General features: G+C 40.8%; 1 protein-coding gene across 1 annotated transcript in view; it reads left to right on the top strand.

Moving 5' to 3' along the window:
* SPOCK1 (SPARC (osteonectin), cwcv and kazal like domains proteoglycan 1) overlaps nucleotides 1-8,542 on the top strand; it is a 556,326-nt gene extending 547,784 nt beyond the window's left edge. Inside the window, exons 10-11 of the mRNA XM_056847707.1 lie at nucleotides 4,591-4,728; nucleotides 8,002-8,542. Of these exons, the coding sequence (XP_056703685.1) occupies nucleotides 4,591-4,728; nucleotides 8,002-8,192 (329 nt within the window). The 3' untranslated portion in view covers nucleotides 8,193-8,542. The remainder of the gene's footprint in view (nucleotides 1-4,590; nucleotides 4,729-8,001) is intronic.
* Nucleotides 8,543-24,151: the final 15,609 nt, after the last annotated feature.

Genomic DNA, 24,151 nt, shown 5'->3' with positions numbered 1-24,151 from the left:
CCACTGGGGAGGAAGGTGGTTATAAATGAAGTAAATAAATAATAAATATAACTGAAAATGGGGGCCAGACAAAAAGTAGATTGACTGGTGAGCCAGAAGGAGAGAAGAAAGCAGGGGAAGGGAATAGGTTGTGTAGGCTGCCAGGAGAAGGGAAAGAGGAAATAGTGTGGGGAGAGGGATGTAGGGGAAAGTTTCCCTTCCATGCAACAGAGCCGAGTCCAGTGACCTGCACCACACAACTCAGCCATAGTTTTACTGGGAAGAGGCTGCCAGAGAGAGGGAAGAAAGGAAAGCTGAAGACAGGGGCAAAGATAAAGGTAGGTTGGCACTTGGGGGGGAAGGAGAGAAGAAAGCAGGAAAGGGGGAGAGGCTATGGGGGCTTTCAGGGGAGAGAAAGAGGAAATAGTGGGGGAGAGGGAAATGATATGCCCCCTTCAAGTGCTTGTGGGTCCCTGCTAAAAATATAATTGTATCGTTCTAAAATGGCAATGCTGTAAGATGAAAATTATGGAAGCAGAAAGAGAACCCTTTCACCTCATCCCATCCCCATTTCCATACAATACTAGTAGCATCAACAAAAAAAGACTTTAGCTCTAAGTACCTTTTATCCTCTCTAGCAAAATTCTTTCATTTGCCTAGCCCCACATTCTTCTTGGAGCTCCAGTGTTGAGAGGACCTTGGGAACTGGCTTTTTTACAAGCCCACAATTACAATTGCTATGAAATGTGTCTAAAGAGATCAAATTATTAGTGGATATTTCCAAGTAAACTCTGGCTTCATTTAGATGTCATGAACAAACAGAGGGTTGTTTTATGATGGCTATAAACTGGGTTGTTGCTGTGTTTGCACGCACACATCCCTCAGTCTCACACGCAGCTTGAATGAATATTACTTGGTTTCAAAAGCTGTGAATCAAACTGATGTTTGCTGTGACATCTCAATTCAGGCATCTAGGCAAACTTGTGTTTTTTCTCCTTTCCACAAACTGGGTTTATTCATTCATTCATTCATTTAAAATATTTCAATGCAGCCTTTCTACCAAATCCAGGGTCCCCAAGGCAGTGAATATTACAACATTAAAAATTTCAGACATTAGACAGCAATTGTGTGTGTGTGTGTGTAAATAATTAGATAAAAAATAATATAAACACACAAACCACATAAAAACACAGAGACAGGGAGGAGGACTGATAAGAGCCAATGGGAGTTAGTGAGGGAACACCAAGCAACACAAAAAAGTCTTAATCTGCTGGCAGAAGACAACAATAGATAGAGAGACATGACTCTCCCTGGGGAAGGAGTTCCAAAGTTTTGGCTCTATGATCAATATTCAATAAGGTCCTTTCTCAGATTGCCAACCATCTAGCCTCAGACCGTGGGAGCACCCGAAGCAGGGCCTCTGAAGATGCCTGAAATGGTTGAGTAGGTTCATATGGTGCTGGAGAAGAAACAATCTTCAATCCACCCAAGTACCTGAAGTCAGATGTCACAGCAAATTGGAATTTGATTCAAGGGTTTTGAACCTAGGAAGGCTTCAGCTGTGGTCTGTGCACAACAAGAAGAAGAAGAGTTGGTTTTTATACCCTGCTTTTCTCTACCTTTAAGAAGTCTGAAAGCATCTTACAATTTACTTCCCTTCCTCTCCCCACAACAGACATCTTGTGAGGAAGGTGAGGCTGAAAGTGTTAGGAGAGAACTGTGACTGGCCCAAAGTCACCCAGTAGGCTTCATGGAGAGGAGTGGGGAAACAAACCCAGTTTACCAGATTAGAGTCCACTGCTCATGTGAAAGAGTGGGGAATCAAACCTGGTTCTCCAGATTAGAGTCTACAGCTGTTAACCATGACACCATTCTGGCAAGAGTGAAGCCCAAGCATTTTTATAAGACATTCCCATTGTTTAAATTATTTTCTTTTGACTACTTAGCCTAAGGCCCATTGTTTGTGTGTTTTTAATTGTCTATTTGCAACAGATTGCTGTCTGTTTATCATTATAGTGAATCACATAATAGTTACATTCATAACAGAGAGATCCAGCAGGTATATATGCTACACAAAAGATTTAGAGGATATATACATAACAAACCTTTAGGGTACCTAGAGTTGGAGAGTCACCGGGAGTATTTTGGAAAGTGTCATTAATTCAGGTTTATGACTAAACCACAAAGAAATCAACCACTCCCAAAAAGTACCGTAGTAAGGAAATTACAGTCCTCTGTCTGGTCATGGTGCATGTCATGTCAGTTTAGGCAGATCTTCATGCAATGTGTATTTCAGCATTGTGGAGTTTTATCATTTACATGCTAACTGGCACTCAAACTACATTAATTTCTAATGTTGCCTAACCCAGTCTGCTTTTGGCCAGCTTGACCCTTGATTCTTCTGCCAGCCCAATGAGGTACTAAGCGGTCTATGGCAATTGTATACTCATCCAGTGTTAACACTAATGATTTTTCAAACTAAATTTCTAAGGCACATTGCTTCAGCATACCCAAGTAAAGCAAAGTTTACAAGGGCAGTTCCTCCACACCTACCCCAAATCAGATCAAATCCAGGATGATTAATGTTCAAATGTTTATAAACTATATTTGTAACATTTAAAAAATGGGTATGTGCTTCAATATCTGCAGTGGGCTGGAATGGGGAAAAATTCATTGACGTATAATATATATATGAGCAATTTCCCATTTCTGTGTCTTTTATGGAAGTAATGGCATGGCATTTGAGCAATACATTTTCCATCCTTTTTTTCTCTCCATGGGAAATGGAGTGGAAATAGCCCTTTTGACATATATGCACACTCTGCAGAGATGCTCTATTCATGGAACTGGTGAAAGAAGCCTCTCTTATTTCAAGCAGTAAATCAAGTGGCATCTCTCTGACAAAGGGGAAAGATATTTTCTCAGATATCGTTGGAGACAATAAAAGGCTGCTTTCCTGAAACTGAAACCGAAGCAAGCAACAGACAATGGAAATTACTATATAGGCATTCATGGGGGGGATTCTGCTAAATGATCTTCAGGAAAAAGAGGTTGGGGGCGAACTGTTTTTGCCTTCTATCTGCTGAAGCAGGTGCAGAAATAAACCAGCCTTCTTGACAGAGGAAGGAGTGTTTGAACGAAGAGCCACAATGATACACAAAACTTGCTGGTGACAGTGTGCTTGTTACAAAATGAAAGCAAGTCTAGATTTTTTTTTTACTTGGCTTCCATGTCTTCAAATCTCAGTGTGAATAGCTCCAGTAATGGTGCATCTTTAATACATGAGGAGGTCTAACAGGCAGATGGCGAGTACCATCCAGGAATAATTTATGTTGCCGCATTAAGAACTCATATTGTAAATACAAAAAACCTGTAAATTAAACATGAAATAAAATTAAATTTTCTCATTTGTCTTCCAAAAGCGTGTGTGTGTGAAGTCTTTGTTATAAGGTACAAAGGGCCAAATTGCATTTTGTTCTGTAGCTGGGAACAGAAGAGAGCAAAGAACCAGAGGACATGTAGCTGCATTAGTGCTGTGTAAATCCTGCATTTGGTTCCCAGCTTAGTAGGTTCCACTATTGCTCTAGCACCATCTAATATTCACATCTGTGAGGCATCGCTGGAGTAAGAGATGCTACAGAAGAACCGAGGTATCATCCCCTGTGCATCTGCGGAGAGCTCCCATTTAGAAATAGCTGCCTTCCTCATAGGAGGATGTTTGGCTTACAACTTTCTAACATTTTGTGATTGCCACGGGGTGCCTGGGCCAGTGTTTTTGCAGTGGCTCCTATTGCCCATCCTTCACATTACAGAAGTACCCAACAAGACTGGGGGACCCTGCTCACCAAACTTATTGGAAAACATTGGTCATTTATGCATGGGTACTTTCACTCACATTTGCTCCCAGTCTGTTTCAGTTGTTCCTTGGAGTTATGCATGAGTTTTCTGTCCATTAGAAATGATCTTGCGGCCAGCCCTTGCAAATCCCGGAACTTCCCGTTCCTCTAATAACCCAAGTCTTTGATCCCCCCTGAGATCAGCCCTGGTGAAATCACGACGCATAAGGCAAAGCATGTGACAGAGGAGTTGGGGGGATGTTTTTCTCACAGCAAGCAGTGCAGCCAATTACAAAGCAGCATTTTCAGGGGGTGGGGAGACGCTTCCAGATTGGAGCTTGCGGTTGCATAGTGTTTTTTGGATTTGCAACAGAAAAGTGTGGGTCGAGCAAACATCGAACACCCGGTAAAACTCCCATGCATAAACGACCATTGACTGGTATTTCAGGCAGCCAAACTTTGCTATTTCATAACTCAAAGATCTCTCCAGGTCAGCATTGACCTGTGTTTTATCCGCCAGCCTACATGATCTTGCAGAGCAAAGTAAGATGAGGAGTTGCACTATGGTCCTCGTCCTTCTGCTCAATTGCTTCTTCTTGCTTTGTGTTGATTCAGGGGGAACTATATTTATGACTATTTCAGCTTCACCAGACAGCGTGTCAGAGAAGACCTTCATGTAAATTAGGGCCATCCTCATGCCTGTTTATCTTCCTACTTAATTCTACAACTGCACGTATTTCTATTACTGACGATGACCCCCATTTGCTACCCCCAGGTGCCTTCATTCCACGGTGCAATGAGGAAGGCTATTACAAAGCAACTCAGTGTCATGGCAGTACTGGGCAATGCTGGTGTGTCGATAAGTATGGAAATGAGATAGCTGGCTCAAGGAAGCAAGGCACCGTTAGCTGTGGTGAGTAATGGCATGCTTCCCTCCGATAAAATGGGAATTAGCACGGTGTGAGCCCTCGCACACCGCTCTGAGATTGACTGGGAGAGCACAAAATGACAACCAGGAGAAACATATTACCTGGCATGACAAGTATCTTCTTTGTGTTTATAATGCAAATGTGCTTATACAAGTCACCTTTCTTCCTCTTCGTGCCTGACCAAATGAAACTGGTAAAAGTATCTGATCCATTTTTTACTGCCAGTTTAAAACTGCTATACTTTACACTCATAAATTATGCTGGGGGGGCTGTGTTACTATACGCTGATCATTTTAGTGATTTGGTTTTAAATGAAGTCTATGCTCCTTCTGTGATATAAAGTACACAATTCAGGAGCTGTATCAACCAGGGATGCCTTAGGAAAGAAAATGTAACTGTATACTGGATGGCTATTATGTCATAGCATCTTACTCTGAAAAGCTGTAGCTTGTACTAGCGCACACGCACAAGTAGCCACCATAACTGCATGCCCTAGGTGACAATTTCTAAGGCTACTTATACAAACCAACTCCCAGAGTGGAGAAAATGAGGTTACCTTGAGACATGCTTGCCTAAGAGGGCCAATGCTGTAGAGTTTTACACACCAAGCCCTACTTATGAAAGATTTGACAACTCCTGTTTTATTCTTAAAAGTGGAAGTTACAGGCTTGGAATCTCCTCTTTGCCATTTATCATTGTACGTGTATTTTGTAGTTTTATTAATTTGGGGGAAGAGTAGAGAAAAGTCCCTGATCTGGGCAGCCCGGGCTAGCCGATCTCATCTAATCCTGGATGCTAAGCAGGGTCAACCCTGCTTAGTACTTGGATGGGAGAACACTGTGGAAATTCAGGGTGGTTAGGCATAGGCAGGCAATAGCAAACCAACTCTGTTTGTCTTTTGCCTTGAAAACGTTCAGGGGTCACCATAGGTCAGCTGTAACTTGATGGCACTTTACACACACAGAGAAAAGAAGGTCTACTGTAGTGATTTTTCAAAGGTCCTGCTGGGAAGCTCTCTTGTGCTTACTCGTCAACAGAGAATAGAGATTCTGTGCATCTGCTATGGAACTCTTTAATATTGCAGAGCGATTAGAGGGAAGCACATTTCCAGTTAGGCCATGCCCATACTGCATCACAGTATGCCCTACAACACACTCAACACATCCCTACAAATGACACTGCAGAAGAAAACCGGTTTAAAAAATGGACTACCCTTCTTTCGGGAGACCTTGTTTACCATTATGCTCACAATCTACTCTCAGGTAGTTTCAGGGGATAGCTGTGTTGGTCTGCAGTAGATTTGAGTCCAGTAGAACCTTAAAGACCAACAAGATTTTCTGGGTATAAGCTTTCAAGAGTCAAAGCTCCCTTTGTATCTGACGAACGGAGCTTTGGCTCTCAAAAGCTTATAACCCAAAAACCCTCAGGATTCACCAGAATGGAATTTGAAACCCCTTCTCTAGTGGCTCCATATGTAATGATATCAGAAGGGTGTCAATTTCAGTAGCCTTTTTTTGGCATTCCAATCGCAAAGAACGTTTGTCAACCATTTCACTTATGGCTCCACATTATGGACATATAGAGCCCCTGGCCACTCTACAATAATCTGAAGAGCCAATTTAGGCAAAGATACATGCATATACCAACTTCTCTATATTTTTGCAATATTGTATGTATGTTCATTTATTATATATGGGTTTGGAGGCAGAGATTGTTAAAATTCTACTACATACAAAAATATTGACATGAACTATATTAAAAATAAAATTGGATAGTCTCTAACATTGCTAGATTTGCCATTGCTAAAGTTGGCCATGTTATTAAAATGCTTCCCCAGCTTTTGACCATGTATGCCGACTGCATTTTTAACAACTAAAAAGTGCACAGGGTGGAAATTAGTGTGGTTCCAGCATTTAATATTCTGCTTCTGCCTATACATAAAAGACTACTATTTATATATGTCTTTATAAAAGACGTATTTACGAGTTGGATCCAAAGCACCATGAGTGAAACAAAACTCAAAGAATTGACTTTTCTCACCACCCTCCTACAGCTGGGCCTCAAAGTCCTCCTCCAAGATGTCAGAGGACCCTCATGAATAGCATGGGACAGAGTAGGAACTCTGCACTGGGTGGAAGGAAGTATCTAAAGTTTCAGCCTCTGCTCCCTTGCATGAAGTACTATTATGCCAGTGGAAGAACACCTTTGGATTCAATCCTATTTCTATTATTTAACTTGATGTATAGAAACTTTTGAACATGTTCTTCTCCACTGTCAATATTATATAGCTATCAGAGAAAGGTTCATCTCGCCATTAATTCATAAATTTCCCAGCCATATGGGACAGTTCCATATTTCATCTCTGTTACAAGATGTAAACTCCGACACAACGTATTCAGTGGATAGATTCTGTGCCACTGCAATTGACTTACGACGGAGGAGGGTCTTTGCTACTCAGCAGCCCTGAAAATGAAGGGATACAGTTTTAATTATATGTGCTCCCCTTTCTCGCCAAATGGTTTATCTATACCAACAAATGAACCAGCATGTTTTACTCAGATGTGTATTTTAGACTTATGTAAATTGGTACCTTACCTGTTTTACCTGTGCTGGTCATTGACCGTAATAAAGAATTGTTTGTGTTTAACTTGATGTAACACCCATGGAAGCATTATTTCTGAATCTAATGGAAGCATGGTAATTAACAGTTTCTTAATCTTTCTAAGTATTTTTGCCAAAAGGAAATGTAACCTTTCCTATTTGTTGTACCTCAGTCAATGGGACCACAATTGCCATTACAAATATTTCTGGCTCAATTTACATTCCATCTTTTCTTGACAATACCAGGGCTGAAGCAAAGATATTAATAGTGATGTATGTGATGGGGCTTTTATGAGGTACACAATTTACTGAGACCGGCAACTCATTTCAGATATCTTCGAACACTCATCAGATGGTGGTGTCTTTCAGTCACCATTGACCTGGAATGGATTTGAACCAACAATGTAGAGATGTAAGGTTCTGTCTTCAGCTATTGCTTCCTCCTGAAACGCATGGTTTTGTGGGTACAGCAGAAGCCTGTATGTTATTTTGAGCACCGGTAGATACTTTCCTTTGTAAAAAAAATGTCTATTTTAAAATATATAGCCTTTGCAACAACAAAAAAATTAATAAAGTACCTAAAGTAATTAGAGAATTGGAATGTCTTGACAGAAATTTGGGTTTAAAATACAACTTTGAATTTTTCCCTGTTACAGAAGAAGAGCAAGAAACCTCGGGGGATTTCGGTAGTGGTGGATCAGTGATATTATTGGATGATTTGGAAGAAGACCATGAAGCAGCAAAAAAGAACAAGGAAGGAAAACAGAAGATCCATGTAAGAGCAGCCAACGATGATGACGAAGATGAAGATGATGATAAGGATGATGAAATTGGCTATATATGGTAGTTCCCATAGCTCTGAGGACTCATGTTTTGCACAATATCACAGGTCATTTCATATCTCTACAATGGTAACTGAAGCATCAGACATCACTTTCAGAGCTCAGTCTAAAGCTGTCTGGGCATTCCAGAATGCACCCAGACCTCTCTCACAGCTGGGCTTCCCCATTCACTTTACTGCTGGGGATAACTCCACAAGCACAATGGAGATGAGCATGCAGAGCTGATCCTGACATTGAAGTGAACTGGGAAGACCTTGCATTTGTGGGAGCTCCTTGCACACGTGCAAAGACCTTGCACACATGCGCACTGGGGCTCTTGTACACAGGAAACTGCTGGATGGTAACAATAGACTGTCTACCCTCCACTCAATTTGTACAGTGTGTTTAATTTGGAAGACAGCTTCCCCCTCTCAACTAGCTACTGTTTGGAATAACTGTGAGCATTGTTCCCTTTTACCAGCATGGTGACGCATCTTGTTTAGTCAGATTTTCATAGCTTAATTCAATCATGCAGCACATGACATTTTTGTTCACGGAATATAGAACACAGCAGGGGAGTCGGTGCATCAGAGCAACAGTTGCACGTTCCTCTTATGTTGTCAATACTGAAGTTTTCAATGACTGGATTTTTTTTGTGCCATTTGTTCTTACTGTGCTTTCCGAATTTAAGCAGGTGGTTCCCTTTTTTTCCTCCATCTGGTCCTTGTTAAAAAAAAAAAAGATCAACTCATCTTAGCATTCTGCCTTGGTCACCCACTGACTTGAAGTCAGAAAGAATTCAGCTTTCGTTTCTCCTGACTTCCTCTGACAATGGCTGGCAGAGACACAGTCAGGAACTCAAGTGAAATTTCCCCTCCCCTCCACCCCAAGACTTAGAAAGTTCAGGATAAGATCTCAGATGACCTTTTCTCCCATTCATCAAATCAGTTCAGCTTAAGTTAATCAATACAGTCTTCATTTTGAGAAATCTTGATGGCCCCCTCTGCCCCCTCCCGCCTTTGAGTGAGTCAAACAGGACTTAAATAGTCTTTGCAAGCATGCGAGGAAGAAATGCTTTGCAGATGCGTTCCTTTATAACTGTGCAGTCATTTTGCAGGCTTGCAGGTCTTGGGTTTTGCTTTGATCAAGTTTGCTCTAACGCTATGCAAGCTGCCTCTGCTTCCTGAATAGCACACCAATGGATTTGCTGAAAATGCTTTTTCTTCATTTACTCTAAACGATTCCTCATTTGGAAGCACTGGAACTGTCAGAGGCACTAACCATCAAAAGTAATACGCTGTCTCTTCTTTATTTTAAATTGTTAATATTTATTTGGTCTCTTTAAAAAAAATACTTCGGCAGTTGTATCTGTGGTTCATATCACTCCTGGTAAATACAACATGTGATACATTTTTAAGGCAGAAGACTATGATTACAATGATTCCTTAAGCCTCTCCCACGGAGTTGTGTCTCCATAGCAGCATACCATTGTTCCCTGTTGTCATTCAGTGTGGAGAAATGAATATGCCGTCGCAGAGCTTTTATTATGTTTGTTGCCCATACAAGGACAAAGCATGATGAACACTCATGAGGATTTAGGAGAAAGGAAAGCATTTGTAACAAGGCCCATTTTTTTCCTCATTAAAGGAACCCCGTACAGGTCTTAAATTCTCCAGACTCTAAGGGCCGTTTTCTCCATCAGGGCAATTACTGTGCTATTACAGCAAAAAACGAACATGGCCTAAACCCTATAAAGAGCGCATATATTTCTCTGAGAAAAGAGCTACTTCTTATAGTGTGAAATTCTGTGCAGCGCAATAGCATCTACCTTCAGACTACTCTTTGTCCTGTGTACTACTCTACTTATTTACAATTTTTGCTTCTGGTATTTTTGTACAGTGTACCATGTAAGATCTGCTGGTTAAAATGGATTCCTTCCAGTACTACTGCCAAATGGCATATGGTTAATATTTCACCGTGCCTCTTTCCATTGGTTTCAATATTTGCAGGGAGAGCTGCCTAAATTCATTGACCTTGTGAAGTTTTAATAAAACTCCATTGAGACGGTACCTCCTATATACAGCCTTTAGCTAGAAAACCTGAACACAATACAGTCATTTATACTCATTTGCAAAAAGACCACTTTTAGGGCTACAATCCAAGGATTTACATGGCACACATTTTGAAACTCTGTCATCTCAAAACACAGATTAGAATGGTGGGGAGGGGTTTATTGGCTTTAGCTACAAAAGTGGGAAGCATATGGTTTATGTTACTATACTTTAAGGGCAAACTCAAGTCCAGTAGCACCTCAAACACCAATAAAATTTCCAGGATATAAGCTTTCAAAAGTAAAAGCTTTGACTCTCAAAATACCCTAGAAATCTTGCTGGTTTTTTTAAGTGTTGGAGTGTTGCTGGAGTGTTGTGCATGCAATTTCCAGCCTATGCTTACCAGATGCCCACTTGGGGTGGTCAATTTCCCTCCTCAATGCTCCATCCTCCATGCGTAGACAATGGAGGAGCAGGATATAAAAAATCAGGGAGAATGATGGCACAGACACTGTGATGTCACTTATGGGTGTTCACCTGGAAGTGATGTCATGGCATCAGTAATGCTTCCCTCCCCAGGCTCCACCCCCCAATGCTCCTGGAGGTTGTCAGCATAGGGCTGGCAGCCCCATTCCAACTACATGGGTTTGACCAAATTGTACTGGTCTTTCCCATCTCACCAACACCCACTCTCCCTTAATCACTGTTAAGTACTGTTGAAATCAATGAGGCTAAAGTTACATGTGACTACCATATCCTATTGATTTTAATGTAAACATTTTTAACTTACTGTGCAGTGAGGCGTACTATTTATGAAAGTAAGTGTTTGTCTACTGACACTGTCGGATCTTTTCTGTAGTATTCATGGTGTGTGATCTCTTTATTCACACACCAAAATCCTTTTGACTTCTGATTTTGTTTCTTTACCACTCTGCTCTACCTAGATACTGGCCCCTTTGTGTTAAAATCCTAATATTTATTTTTTGTTTGGGATTTGAATCTGTCGTGATATCATGTTTTCATGTTGTTTTATCAGTTATAAAATCTGTATGTGAAATTTTATGGCAATAGAGGGTGATATGAAAATTACATGGTAAATTCACATACATCTGTACAGGATAAACAACAAGTTTAATCATCTTAGTTCCAAGTAATCTGTGTATATACTATCTACTACTAAGAGAAGAAATCTTGGCAGTATCCTTGTTCAAACTTACTTTGTCTGAACAGCATATTTGCCTGGTTTCTGATTTGGGGTGGGGGGTGATTTTCTGACTAGGCAGAAAATGCAATGTCTTAAGGGCATAGTACAGAAATACTATTATTGTAATCTCAGTAGGAGAACTTGGAGCAGCAACAATTGGATGCATTTCTACAATTCTGTCAAATTCTCAGTAGCAATTTAAAGGTAAGGTTAAGCCTTTAAAGCCCTTAGCAACCCATTGGAGCAGTGCTGAAGATGCAGCTTGGCGATGCTCCTTTAGAAGCACTGAAAAGGTGCAATGTAATCTCCCAGTCAGCATTCAGGCAGCTGCACTGCCTGTTGAACCTTTTACTCCCACAGGAAAGGATTGGACATATAAGCTCTAGAAACTAGGAAAACATGGTGACAGTACGTGAGATAGGGGTAAGCATGCCTTTCTGACAAGCTTTTGTTCCTCAGTCCAGCTCTATGGAACAACCAGTACAATTCAAAGCCATGGCAGGGCTTCTATCAGGCCATAGAATAAATGCTGTAATTCATTTTTTCATTACATTTCTGAAGGGGGAAATTATAATAAACGTAGCGGTTTTTGTCTAACCAAAATGGTAATTGGCCTCCTATCTTGGCTTTGTGGGAAATGTGTGGTTTATAACTTCTAGTGGCTATAAACTGCTACCCAAACAAAACATAATGGCATTTCGCTACACCATACAGCAAGACCATAAAATGGGGGGTCATTTTATTTGGCAGTATAGACAATTTTGATTCAGTGATCTGAACGAGTGGAAGGTTCGTAAAGGTTGCAATCAACAGCAATCTGGATGTGTTCAAGATCAAGCTATATTGTGGACCTGTCTTCAAAAGCAGGCCTTTCAGCAGTTTTGTTTCATTTACATCTCTTGTAAATCTACTTTCTAAAAAAAATCTAAGCTACGCAAAACTCTTTTCTTTGATTGCCGGACATTACAAAGACTGCAAGTATTTTTCATATCGGCTATAACTGACTAAGTTCTATATATATATATTGCATCGTACACGTTAATGGTGCTATCCATCAAAGGATGTATGAGTGTGGGTGGAATCAGGCTGCCTCCCTTTTTGGATGTGGGCTCATGTATAGAAAATGGGGCTGTTTGGGTCGCACAACCAAGTGCTGTTCTGCAGTATACCGAATGTATGGTTAGCACGGTTAGTGTGTGTTTTTGTTAATTTTTTTAAAATTTCATATCCATAGAAATAAAAAAAACATGTATCAACATGACATAAAGAACACATTACAATACAAACATGATAGAATATAAACACAATACCAACACATTACAATACAAACACAATACCAACATAAAACCTAAAATATGTAATACAAGCAATTTCTGGATGAGCATATAGAATTTTCTTTCCATTTTAGTAACTTCCCTGTATTATGCTAATCTAGCTTTTTAATATTAAAAATGCTACTTTTTGCTTGATCGTTCCTCCTCTATAGTATTAGTACTTCGCAATTACGTAATAAAACTTGCCTTTACTAAATTCTCATCTAATTTCAATATTAATGTTAGCAATCATTAATTTCTATTCTTTACTTTTCCAGTATAACATTTTATATCTCACCATTTTCAATTCTATTTATGCACATTTCAGAACACATCTGAATAGAGCATTGTCAGTTGTGACAGCACTGACCAGCTGTTTGGGGAGTAGGCATAGAGAATTAGTCCACAGTCCCACTCACCATTTTGGAAGGAAGAGAAAAGGGTGTGCCTGCAAATCTGATTGGCTGGGAAGATCCTCACATGCAGCAGCAGGGGCACAGCTTACTGCTGCCTAGCACAACCATATCTGTATTCGTCCAGGTTCTCTTGTAGTCCTAGTAATTATTTTCTTTGATGCCTACTTCAGTCCATCAACAAGCTTTCCCAACTCCACGGAATCATCACTGCCCTCACAACAAAGTGCAGCGATACCAAAAGGCTATGCACATTTATGAAGGGCTACAACCCGCCTGTCCATGGTCCAAGGTGTTCCTGATCTTTAATTGTACAGAGGTCTAGGTAAAGCATAGCTGTTTGAGCTCAGCAGGGAGAATTTTCCCATCTCAATACATGCTCCATATTTATTAGGCTCAGCATAGGAATAACACTAGGTTTTAGTACAGAATAAAGGAAGGTAGGGAAGGTTCCAGTAAACTCCCACCTAAACACAGGCAATATTTTTGAGCTAATTTTCTATTTAGCAAATCTAGCCCTGCCCCTACATCTCATTCCCCCCCCCCCCCCCGGCAAGTTTTGATAACAGTTCAGCACAATGGATTGTTTAACAGAAAAACCCCAAGAGCAAATGAGACTGTCACATTCATCCTCTGGCAGCATTAATTCTGTGTATAAGTGTAATGATGTTAGGCCGTCCACATCTCTTCCACCTGGTGCCTGGATCACAGAACCCACTGAATGGTTCAGCCTTTCAATCTCCAGTTCATCTTTATTTCCCAAAATATAGCTGGCATATAACCTACCTATACCTTTATGCTGTCACAAAGGCATCCTTCCAAATCTCTGTATCATTAAACTGTGTCCTTGCAGCCTTTATTCATGATTCTTTCCCCCAGTGAAGCTTGTTATAACAAGAAACCAATGTAACATACTCTAATACATTATGTAAGAGCACAGATGCATGTACAGAAACGTCATCCAAACCAGTGGCATTCAACATGTGCATTTAAGTGTAGAATATGGCCATAGACAGTTCATGCTATGTGTTTGTCGCATGTTACCTGCCTTGATGTGAATGGCTTGTTCAAAGCTCTCAGCCTAAGTTAAGCTAAAAAAACAAAGAAATCTAGACATGTATTCAAGATGCCTCCTTAAAATCAAAGCCAGGTGAATTATTACCTATGTTTACAAATCAGAAACATAACCCGGCAATAGCATATTCAATATAGAGACTAGGGTGTATTTTTAACAAATGAGTTAACAATGATATTTTCAGTGAATTTCCCTGCATTGTTACAGTTTTGTGAATGGTTTGACAAAGTGTCCAGTCTGCAACTCAAGAATCGTTAATGGCATTGTCTTTTCAAAGACGTGTTGAGTCCTAATCTAGACACGTGCGGAATCATTTACATGACTGCGTCATCACAAATCCTCTGAAAAGAACCATCTGTGTTGACTTCAATATGTAAAGATAAAAAGGCTGCTAGTATTCATCATGAGTTAAACAAGATTCATTAAAATCTTGTTCTTTAAAAAAACAGAGTTTTTTTCTGGTAATATTTATATAACAAAAAGTTTAATTTGAAAGTATATCTTAGGATACATTGGAATAATTTTATGAATCTATAAACTAGAATATCAGCACCAATTATCAGATCAGTATCAATATGTTGGCCAATGGCCACCTTATTTGTTCATAATTAGCACCAGTTTCTAAATGGTTCAGGTAACTGCCATTAAATTCATTCAGCAGAGTTCTTTCTCTTGCTTTTCCCTCTCATTTCAGGGCAGGCTTCAAGAAAGAAGATATTCCAGTTCATTAAAATATTAAAGAAATGAGGCCTTTAATTCAGTATGTGGTAGACCCACTAGCTATTATATCCCATAGCAGAATTCAGTATTCTGTTTCGCCTATATGACAATGAAGCTCCCAGATGAAGCTTTTCACTTGCCTCTAGCTTGACTTAATTTCTGTTTCCATTGGAAGCTAAAATATTCCATTTCTTTCAAATCACTGACCTTACAAAAGTAGCAGAAAATGGAAAGCAAAGAAACCTTCCCCATTTTGAAAGACCCAGGCCAGTACCGTTATCCTCAAGCCATATAGCCCCTTAATTTCAATAGGACCACTTTCAAGTGAGTACACTTAGAGGTTTGCATCCTAATTTTTCCACAGAATCCCTACCTCCCAAAAAAATTATTAAGAAGCCTCCTTCAGTTTTTGCATTGTGCTTCACTATATTCTTTTTATAGACTGCTGTCACAAAAGATAACAATTGTTCGCTTCCAGCTCAATTTTGTTGAATATGGCCTTTTGCATTTTTTTTAAACCTATACTCTAGCAACCATCCAGCACAGGATTAGATTGGTTTTCTGTTTTGTTTTTTAGATGGGGTGTGGCAGTGGTGTAATCCTCTGACCACTTACTTGGGAATACATCCCATTGAAATCAGTTGGACCAAGATGTTTCGGGAAACGTGGCACCTCTGTGCTGGCCTATGAGATTATTTAAGCGATTATTCTACAGTTAGTGTTTCAAAGTGTAATATTCATATTTGAAGCAACACAATTTGTTAGTGGGTGCTGCTTTTTGTATCTCCCTTTCCGTAGACATTTGGTATAGGAATGCTTAAATATTAAATGTTCCACATTATTCTACTCTAGGCAACAGATGGACTTCGGGTACAATCAAGCACTTCTAACTCCCATTGATGATGGTGGCAGAGTTAAGCATGTGCTTGATTTTTCTCCCATGGAAACCAATGGGACTTGCTTAACTTGGCTGTATTGTGCCTATGGAATCTAAGGGCAACAGTAGCAACAGACCATTCGATATCTCAACATTTTCATGTCTTTTGTTGGTTTTCACTGCAGTCTCTTCTTTCTGCCATACTGGTTCCTTTAATGCATAGACTGCTTTGTACAGTTAATGCACATCAAAGAGCCCTTTCTACAGTAGGTGGTACTTGGTCTTTTTATACTTTTCTCAATGCTGCTGATGTCTGTTACTGTTTAATGTGTACGGTTGTAAGGAGAGATCCAAATATTAAGTGTTTAAGTTTTATGTCCCTACTGTAGATGGAATGTACAATGTCATAGTTAATTAGAGTAGCATAGTAAATTATGAATGCTTTTTTGCCCATGAAGACTTAAATGGAATGTGAACATTTTGCTGATTTCTTTGGTTAACTGTAAATGCTGAATTGTAGTCCTAAGTAGTTGCATTTTTTGTCTGTCTCAATAAATTTTAATTTGTCTGCGACTCCCCATTGTCTGACTTTGGTTTGGTTAAATTACTGGAACAAAATAAATGATTGCTTCCCAGTTTGGTCTGTAATAAAGATGGGCAATTTGTTAAACCAGCAGGAAAATCTGAGCTCCCATGCATCGTCCAGCTCTTTTAGCTGGTAGGATAAGCAGATTCCAGACACGCTGACCATTGCTTTCACAACCCTCATGCAACTTAAGAACCCATTACTGCTAGTTTTCATGCATGCAGCACTGAGCTGCTCCACACATGTGGCGCTACCTGGGCCTCTTTGGGGAGGGGGGAGGGGAACCAATTCTAGCCCCCAACTCCACCACCCTCATGTAGGTGATTGGAGCTATGCACATCCAGCAGCCCACTGCTGGAAGGGGTCACAAATTCCCTGTGCAGCACCTGCTTGTGCATGCTGATCCTCATCCAGCTAAGAAAGCACCTGGTTCTGGGTGTGTAGATGGAGTAAGAAGATTATAAATCAAGCTACAGTTGGTTTCCATCAGTGCTGCCCTCCCTACCCTGCATACAGACACACACAACTTGAATCATTCTATATTTGGGTGGGAAGGCAACAGGCTTTTGTGTGGCCTATATTTTACACTAGCTGCGCCTTCTGGATATAGGTTATTACATATTATTGACTGTACAGACTGGGTTTTTTTACTATTGTTTTAACTGTTTTAACATGCTTTATCTTATAATTTATATTTATGTGAGTTGCCCTGAGCCCCGGCTTAGGCTGGGGAGGGTGGTTTATAAATTTTATGAATGAATGAATGAATGAATTTAACACGCTGAGCAGTTCATGACATATTGCTACTATCTTAAACAAGGAGCATGGACTGATTTTGTCTAATAGAAGACATGTTTTGTCCAGTAGATGAGAGAACCATTACAAGTAATGCAGCATAATCCACCTGGAACTTCCATGCAAACAATAGTAAATAGGAAAGGGCATCATCCACATTGCAACTTGCACAGGAGAGTAATTTGTAACAGAATATTTCATTTCTGACCGTTACAATTAGTTACGTGTTGCCGTCCAGATCAGTAGAATATACTCTGTAGTGTAGCACAAAAGCAAAAGAGTCAATGATATATTAAAATAGGTGCAGTCCACACATGCCCTGACCACAATGTCCCAGGCTAGCCCAATCTCATCAGATCTCAGAAGCTAAGCTGAATAGGCCTTGGTTAGTATTTGGATGGGAGACCACCAAGGAATTCCAGGATCGTTATGCAGAGGCAATAGCAAACCACCTCTGTTAGTCTCTTGCCTTGAAAACCCTACAGAGTTGCCATAAGTCAGCTGCGACTTAGAATCATAGAGTTGGAAGGGACCAGCAGGGTCATCTAGTCCAATCCCCTGCACATTGCAGGAAATTCACAACTACCTCTCCCCACACCCCCAGTGACCCTTACTCCATGCCCAGAAGATTGCCAATATGCCCTCCCTCTCATCATCTGCCTAAAGTCATAGAATCAGCATTGCTGACAGATGGTCATCTAGAGCCTCTGCTTAAAAACCTCCAGGGAAGGAGAGCTTACCACCTCCCGAGGAAGCCTGTTCTACTGAGGAACCGCTCTAACTATTAGAAAGTTCTTCCTAATGTCTAGATGGAAACTCTTTTGATTCAATTTCAACCCATTGGTTCTGGTCCGACCTTCTGGGGCAACAGAAAACAACTCAGTACTATCCTCTCTATGATAGCCCTTCAAATACTTGAAGATGGTTATCATATCGCCTCTCAGTCTTCTCCTCTTCAGGCTAAACATACCCAGTTCCTTCAACCTTTCCTCACAGGACTTGGTCTCCAGACCCTTCACCATCTTTGTTGCCCTCCTCTGGACATGTTCCAGCTAGTCTACATCCTTCTTAAACTGCGGTGACCAAAGCTTTGAGTCTGCTTTGGGAACTTCAGGTTATACAAAATGCATCTGCTAGTCTGTTAACCAATACATCATAGTCATCTCATATTCAGCCTGTACTCAAGCAGCTGCACTTGTTGCCTAAGTCAAGTTCAAAGTACTGGTTCTTACCTTTAAAGCCCTAAACAGTCTGGGACCTTCATACCTTCGGGACCGCCTCTCCCTATATGTCCCCCCAAGAATGCTTTATTCTTCTTCCGATAGCCTACTGGTGGTGTCTGGCCCATGGGTGGCTTGATCACAACAAGGGCAAGAGCTTTTTCATTAGTGCCTGCTACCTGGTGGAACTCTTAGCCAGATGACATCTTGGTCCTGTGGGATCTTTCTAGATTCTGTAGGGCTTGTACGATGGAGTTGTTCTGCCAGGCATTCTGTTGAGGAAGATCAAGGTGTAGATTGCTGGGTGCCAACTGAGCATGTTTTATTTTGATGTGTGGAGGATATTTTACTATCTTGTATTTTTAAGATTTTGCTTGGTTTATAATTGTAATGATTGTTTATTGAACTTTCGTGAGCTGCCCTGAACCCTGCGACCTAGGGAGGGGAGGGGTATAAGTCTAAAACAAAGTAAAAGTAACTGAGTTGCAAAAAACACATATTTTCAAAGGCATTTCTTCCAAACAGAAATACAAGCAGTCTAACATCTTTAACTGCACATACTCATCACAAAAAATGTAAGGTGAAAACAATGGCAGACTGCTATTAAAATGTATAATTATCTAAACCTTTAATTTTGTATGAATACATTGATTATCAAGACAGCTATGATGTACAAATATTTCCACTGCTTTCCAGGCTCAATCACATCAACTTATTTATCATCCAAGAATTTTCAAAATGAAAAACATGTCAAATTATGGCAATCAAAATACAGAGACAACAAAATACCGTATCTATGCAAACTGTCCTTAAGTGCCTGCCCACACACACACAAGCTGGCTAGCAAATCAAGGAGAGAATCTATTCCCCACTCCCACTTGCTTTCTACTGTTGTATATTATTCACACCAAAAAAGAAGAGTTGGTTTTTATATGCTGACTTTCTCTACCACTTAAGGTAGACTCAAACCAGTTTACAATCACCTCCCCTTCCCCTCCCCACAATAGACACCCTGTGAGGTAGGTGGGGCTGAGAGAGCTCTAACAGAGCTGTAACTTGCCCAAGGTTACCCAGCTGGCTTCATGTATAGCAGTGGGGAAACAAATCCAGTTCACCAGATTAGCCTCTGCCGCTCATGTGGAGGAATGGGGAATCAAACCCAGTTCTCCAGATCAGAGTCCACCGCTCTTAACCACTACACCACGCGTTTGGTAGGCTGTTTTTCTGTGAATGCTGTTTGAGTATTGACTACCTATTGGTCTAATGGAATTGAAACCCCACAGTTTATGGAGGCTCAACTGGTGGCACAGGGGCTTCCCAGATCCCACCTGGCCCCAGCATAGCCCACAGTCCCCCTCTCAGTGTGTATCAGCCTATTTCCCTCATGTAAAAAAGAAAGAAAGACACAGCCAAAGGGCTCCTTAACAACCTTCTCCTCAATGTGAACAGCAACAGAGGCTCTTTTATGTATCTCAGCTCTTCACCATCATTTGCCTGTGTCCTGATTCACACCTGGGAGTCTGAAGCTGAGGTGCATAAGAAATGAATGCTTCCAGAGCTTCTGTTCCTTTTTCTGTGACAAGTAGGGAAGATTCAAAGACCTCTTTGTACGTCTCACCTGTGGAGTGAGACAGAGTGGAGTGAGACAGAGGCTACAACCAATAAGCTGGCCCTTCAGTCATTGCTTAGTTCCAGGGGCAACCAGGGGAACAGAAAAGCTGGGGTCAGCCTTTAGATGGGCAAATATGCTGAAAATCTGAAAACTATGTAACGAACGTTCCAACAAAGTGCGAAATAAATTTGCCAGACAAATCCATTCAACATAAATTTCGCTTTTTAAAGGTACATACATATTAAGGGTGTGTATCTGAATATTCATGAACTGCAAATATACCAACAATTAGCTGTTTCTGTCAGCTCAGGGATATCTGGAGTAAACCAAAACAACCCCAACATTTATTTTACTCCAAGAATTTATCTACTGGAATATCTGGAGTATTTCAGATTTGAAGAAGGACAGGAGTGGGGATGAAAACAGAGAGAAAGCTGGCCCTGGAAAACAGCTGTTTGGTGGTGCCTAGTCCCCTTAAATTTGAAACAGACATTATTTTCTATGGGAAGACAAGACCTGCAGAAATCCAGAGGCCAGGTCTACTCTTAAAGAAAATAACAGTCCCTTAAAATTTGAAAAGGCCAGCTACCAAATAGCTGGTTTCTGGGCCAGCTTCCTCTCTATCCCTCTGTCCCTCCCCACTTCTGCTCTCTGAGGGGAATGTAACCCGAAACTGTTTTAATTGTATGTGGGTTTTTTTATTGGGCATGATTTGGTGCCAAAATTCCTGAACCCCCAAAATGTGCCTGAACATAATTACATTTACATTTCAATTAATTTGTTTCATTGCATTAGCTCAAAGCCATAGCAAAACAACAAAGCAAATAAAACAAGGCAATCACAATACCAAATAAAACCCATGAAATATCCATTAGAAGATTAAAACACGTGATAGCAGTTAAAACAACACCTTGATAGCTAAAAGAAGCAGAATTAACAGTAGCTTAGTATTCCTATAATAATAAGGAGTGATCCAGTGTAAAGCTGGTGAACTATTTATGCACCGAACTTGCATCAGAGGGTTTTAGATGTATTTTATTAACCAAGGCCTCAAACTTTGCCACTTGTAGTAGTTTCAGGACAAGGGAGGTTATGCAGCCTACAATTCTAACTAACAAAGGTAGATAAAGGTTCCCTGTGCAAGCACCGGGTCATTCCTGACCCATGGGGTGACGTCACATCCCGACGTTTCCAAGGTAGACTTTGTTTAAGGGGTGGTTTGCCAGTGCCTTCTCCAGTCATCTTCCCTTTACCCCCAGCAAGCTGGGTATTCATTTCACCAACCTCGGAAGGATGGAAGGCTGAGTCAACCTTGAGCCGGCTACCTGAAACTGACTTCCGTCGGGATCGAACTCAGGTCGTGAGCAGAGCTTTTGACTGCTGTACTGCAGCTTAACACTCTGCGCCACGGGTCCTCGTTCTAACTAACAAACCAAATGAATTAGCAGAGACCCCACCCATGAGACCAAAGCAACTTACACAAATGACGGGGGGGGGGGCAGATGGCTCAACTGTAACACATATAATAAATGAACCACATCTACTCTTCCCAGGTCCAAAGATTTGCTCATAACACAAAGATCTATGGTAGCTGCAACAGAAGTGCAAAGAGGAATCATTCAAAGCATGCAGAGAGAGAGAGACTGTTTCCATCAGGGGTGGAACTTTTAACGCCTGCTATGATATCCTCCCTTCCTCTTTCCTCTTGATTAACCTCTTGGCAACACAAATGCTGAAAACACACACTGGAATTAAGATTTGTATCCACTGAATATCCCAAAGTTGTGTACTGAAAAACCGCAAATCATTTGTCTGTCACACTCTTTCACCCATGCTGAATAATGCACTTTCAATCCACTTTGCAACTAGATTTTACTGTGTGAAATGGCAAAATCCACTTGAAAGCAATCACTAAAGTGTATTGAAAGTCAATTGAAAGTGCATTATTCAATGTGTGCGAAGGTGTTAACAAGACATACTTTGCAGTAGTGTATGGAACCAGTCAACTCACAATGTGAGGCAGATTAACCAAGAAAAGTGTAAAGAACTCAGAATGAGCAACCATTGTTATGTACTGATTTTAAAATTCCTATCATAGTACCTGGTCACTTAGACAAGGAAGGTTCCTTTTGAAACTGCATATTGCCAGGCAACCAAAAATGCTGTCACAGCCAAAGGCATTCTGCACATGCTCAGAGGCATTGTTGTCTAATGTCCAAAGCTAGCATAATGTATTCAATGTTGGTCATTTAAAGGATACATCTGACTGCAGACACAAACAGGACAAACTTCAAGCAATTCCATGCTTCACAGATTTTGGTCAATTGAATGACCTCAGTGACCATGACCCTGGGGATACTGCCTCTTCTCCAATAAATGAGACTGTTTATTTCATGTATTGGGGAAAAGCAGCTGAAAGCTGCAGCAACCCAATTCCTGCTATGAAAGTACAAAGCTGCTTGGCAATGTACTATGCTTGTAGCAGGCACTAGGGAACATTATGGTGAATGGATCAGGAGCTCATGTGTGTACACAAATGAAATTGTTCACCTAGTGTCACAGAATCCTGGGTCCAAGAAGGTTTCCTGGAGCCCCAGGTTCCCCTTAGTTTGTTGGCTGGGTGGCGTGAGTGGCTGGATGTCCAGATCCACAGAGAGAGAGGCAGAGAGAACTGAACAAAAAAAGATATTGCATTGTTTTTATGCAGTTTTTGCTGGGGGAAAAACTGAAACAGAAAATCCTAAGTGCCATATGAGAACACAGCAGGGAGAGCTTCAATGAACATCAGGTGTGAAAGCTAAAAATCAACAGAAAACAGATTACTCTGGGTTGTATGAAATCTCAGTTGCAAGTGTGATTTCACACAGAATCACATCAGCAACTAGACAAATCAGCAACACCGGCAAAATCACCCTGGTGTGGAAGCACCTTGGATCAGTAAACAATTTTGTTGCCCTGATTATCAGAAAATGCCACAGCGGCTAAATTTGACGAGTGGCTGTTTTTCTTGTTACCCTGGCAGTGGGGCTGAAGACACAAGAAGCTGTGGCAGATGGCTGCTGGTTGTGATGATAGCGGTGTGCGGATGGATATTGCTGGCCCTAAAAGTCATCTGACTTACCTGGCATTGGACTGGATAGGCTATATATAAGGCTTCCTAGAACAACTCCAGATCTGTTCACATTGCGAATTAATTGTCAGGAATTTAACTGAGCCTGCCTGCCTGCCTCCCAGCAATTCTCCCAGGCCATCTTAGCCCTGGGACCATTCAGGAGAGCTACCTTGGCTAATTAAACAGTCTTTCTTGGAGGGGAAGGAAAGTTTAAATGGCTGCCATCAGTTACATTAGCCATTTTGCACAGCATTTGTACTTTTTATTTAAACATTTCTATCCTGCCTTGCCTCTTGGCTCAAGGTGGCTTACAATCGTAATTAAAACATCCACAGCTAAAACCAATGATAAAATAGCCAGCCTCAAACCCCTCCCCACTTCCCCCTTAAAAGATGCCTGCCATGCCATGCCATGAATAGACACCTTGCTGGCTAGAAAGATCCTACTTGGACTGTACAGGACTCTGTTCTTGTCAGACTAGTTTGAGTAATATTGCTTATTAGAATATTGCTACTGGCGAGGATTTTTTCTATCCTTTCCCCCTAGGAGGATAGTAACGGGAAAACATTTGGTCACAGGGGTGGGGTACTTGGAGAGAGTTATTGTTTAGTTGTTTGGGGTTCTTTGAGGATTAATTTCTGAGTTGTTTTGAACTTCTCCCTTCCCTTTCTGTGCTTCAGAGGAGTTGATTTGTTGTTTTTATTCTGGTTCTTGGGTTTCTTGGGTTTGCCAGCTTTTCTGGTTGCCTTTGTTTAGTGGGTTACCTGTTTTCCACCATTTGGGGTAATGTTGCATTTTTCATTGCTTAGGATTAGATAGGTAGGCTCCCAACAAACCAACTACAATGCAACATGAGTTTGCTTCAATTAAAAAATTCTTCAATGTCTCCGCAACTCAAATGGCAGGGATGTGGGAGGGTGCCTCATTAGACAGACACTCTGGAAATACTATTTTTATTTACAGTTACTAACAGTGCAATCCTATGCAGATTTACTCCAGTCTAATCC

Source organism: Euleptes europaea, chromosome 1 (genome assembly GCF_029931775.1).
Source record: "Euleptes europaea isolate rEulEur1 chromosome 1, rEulEur1.hap1, whole genome shotgun sequence".
In the NCBI taxonomy this organism is placed as follows: domain Eukaryota; kingdom Metazoa; phylum Chordata; class Lepidosauria; order Squamata; family Sphaerodactylidae; genus Euleptes; species Euleptes europaea.
The sequence above is the reverse complement of the archived record's forward strand: the minus strand, read 5'-3'. Positions and strand labels throughout refer to the sequence as shown.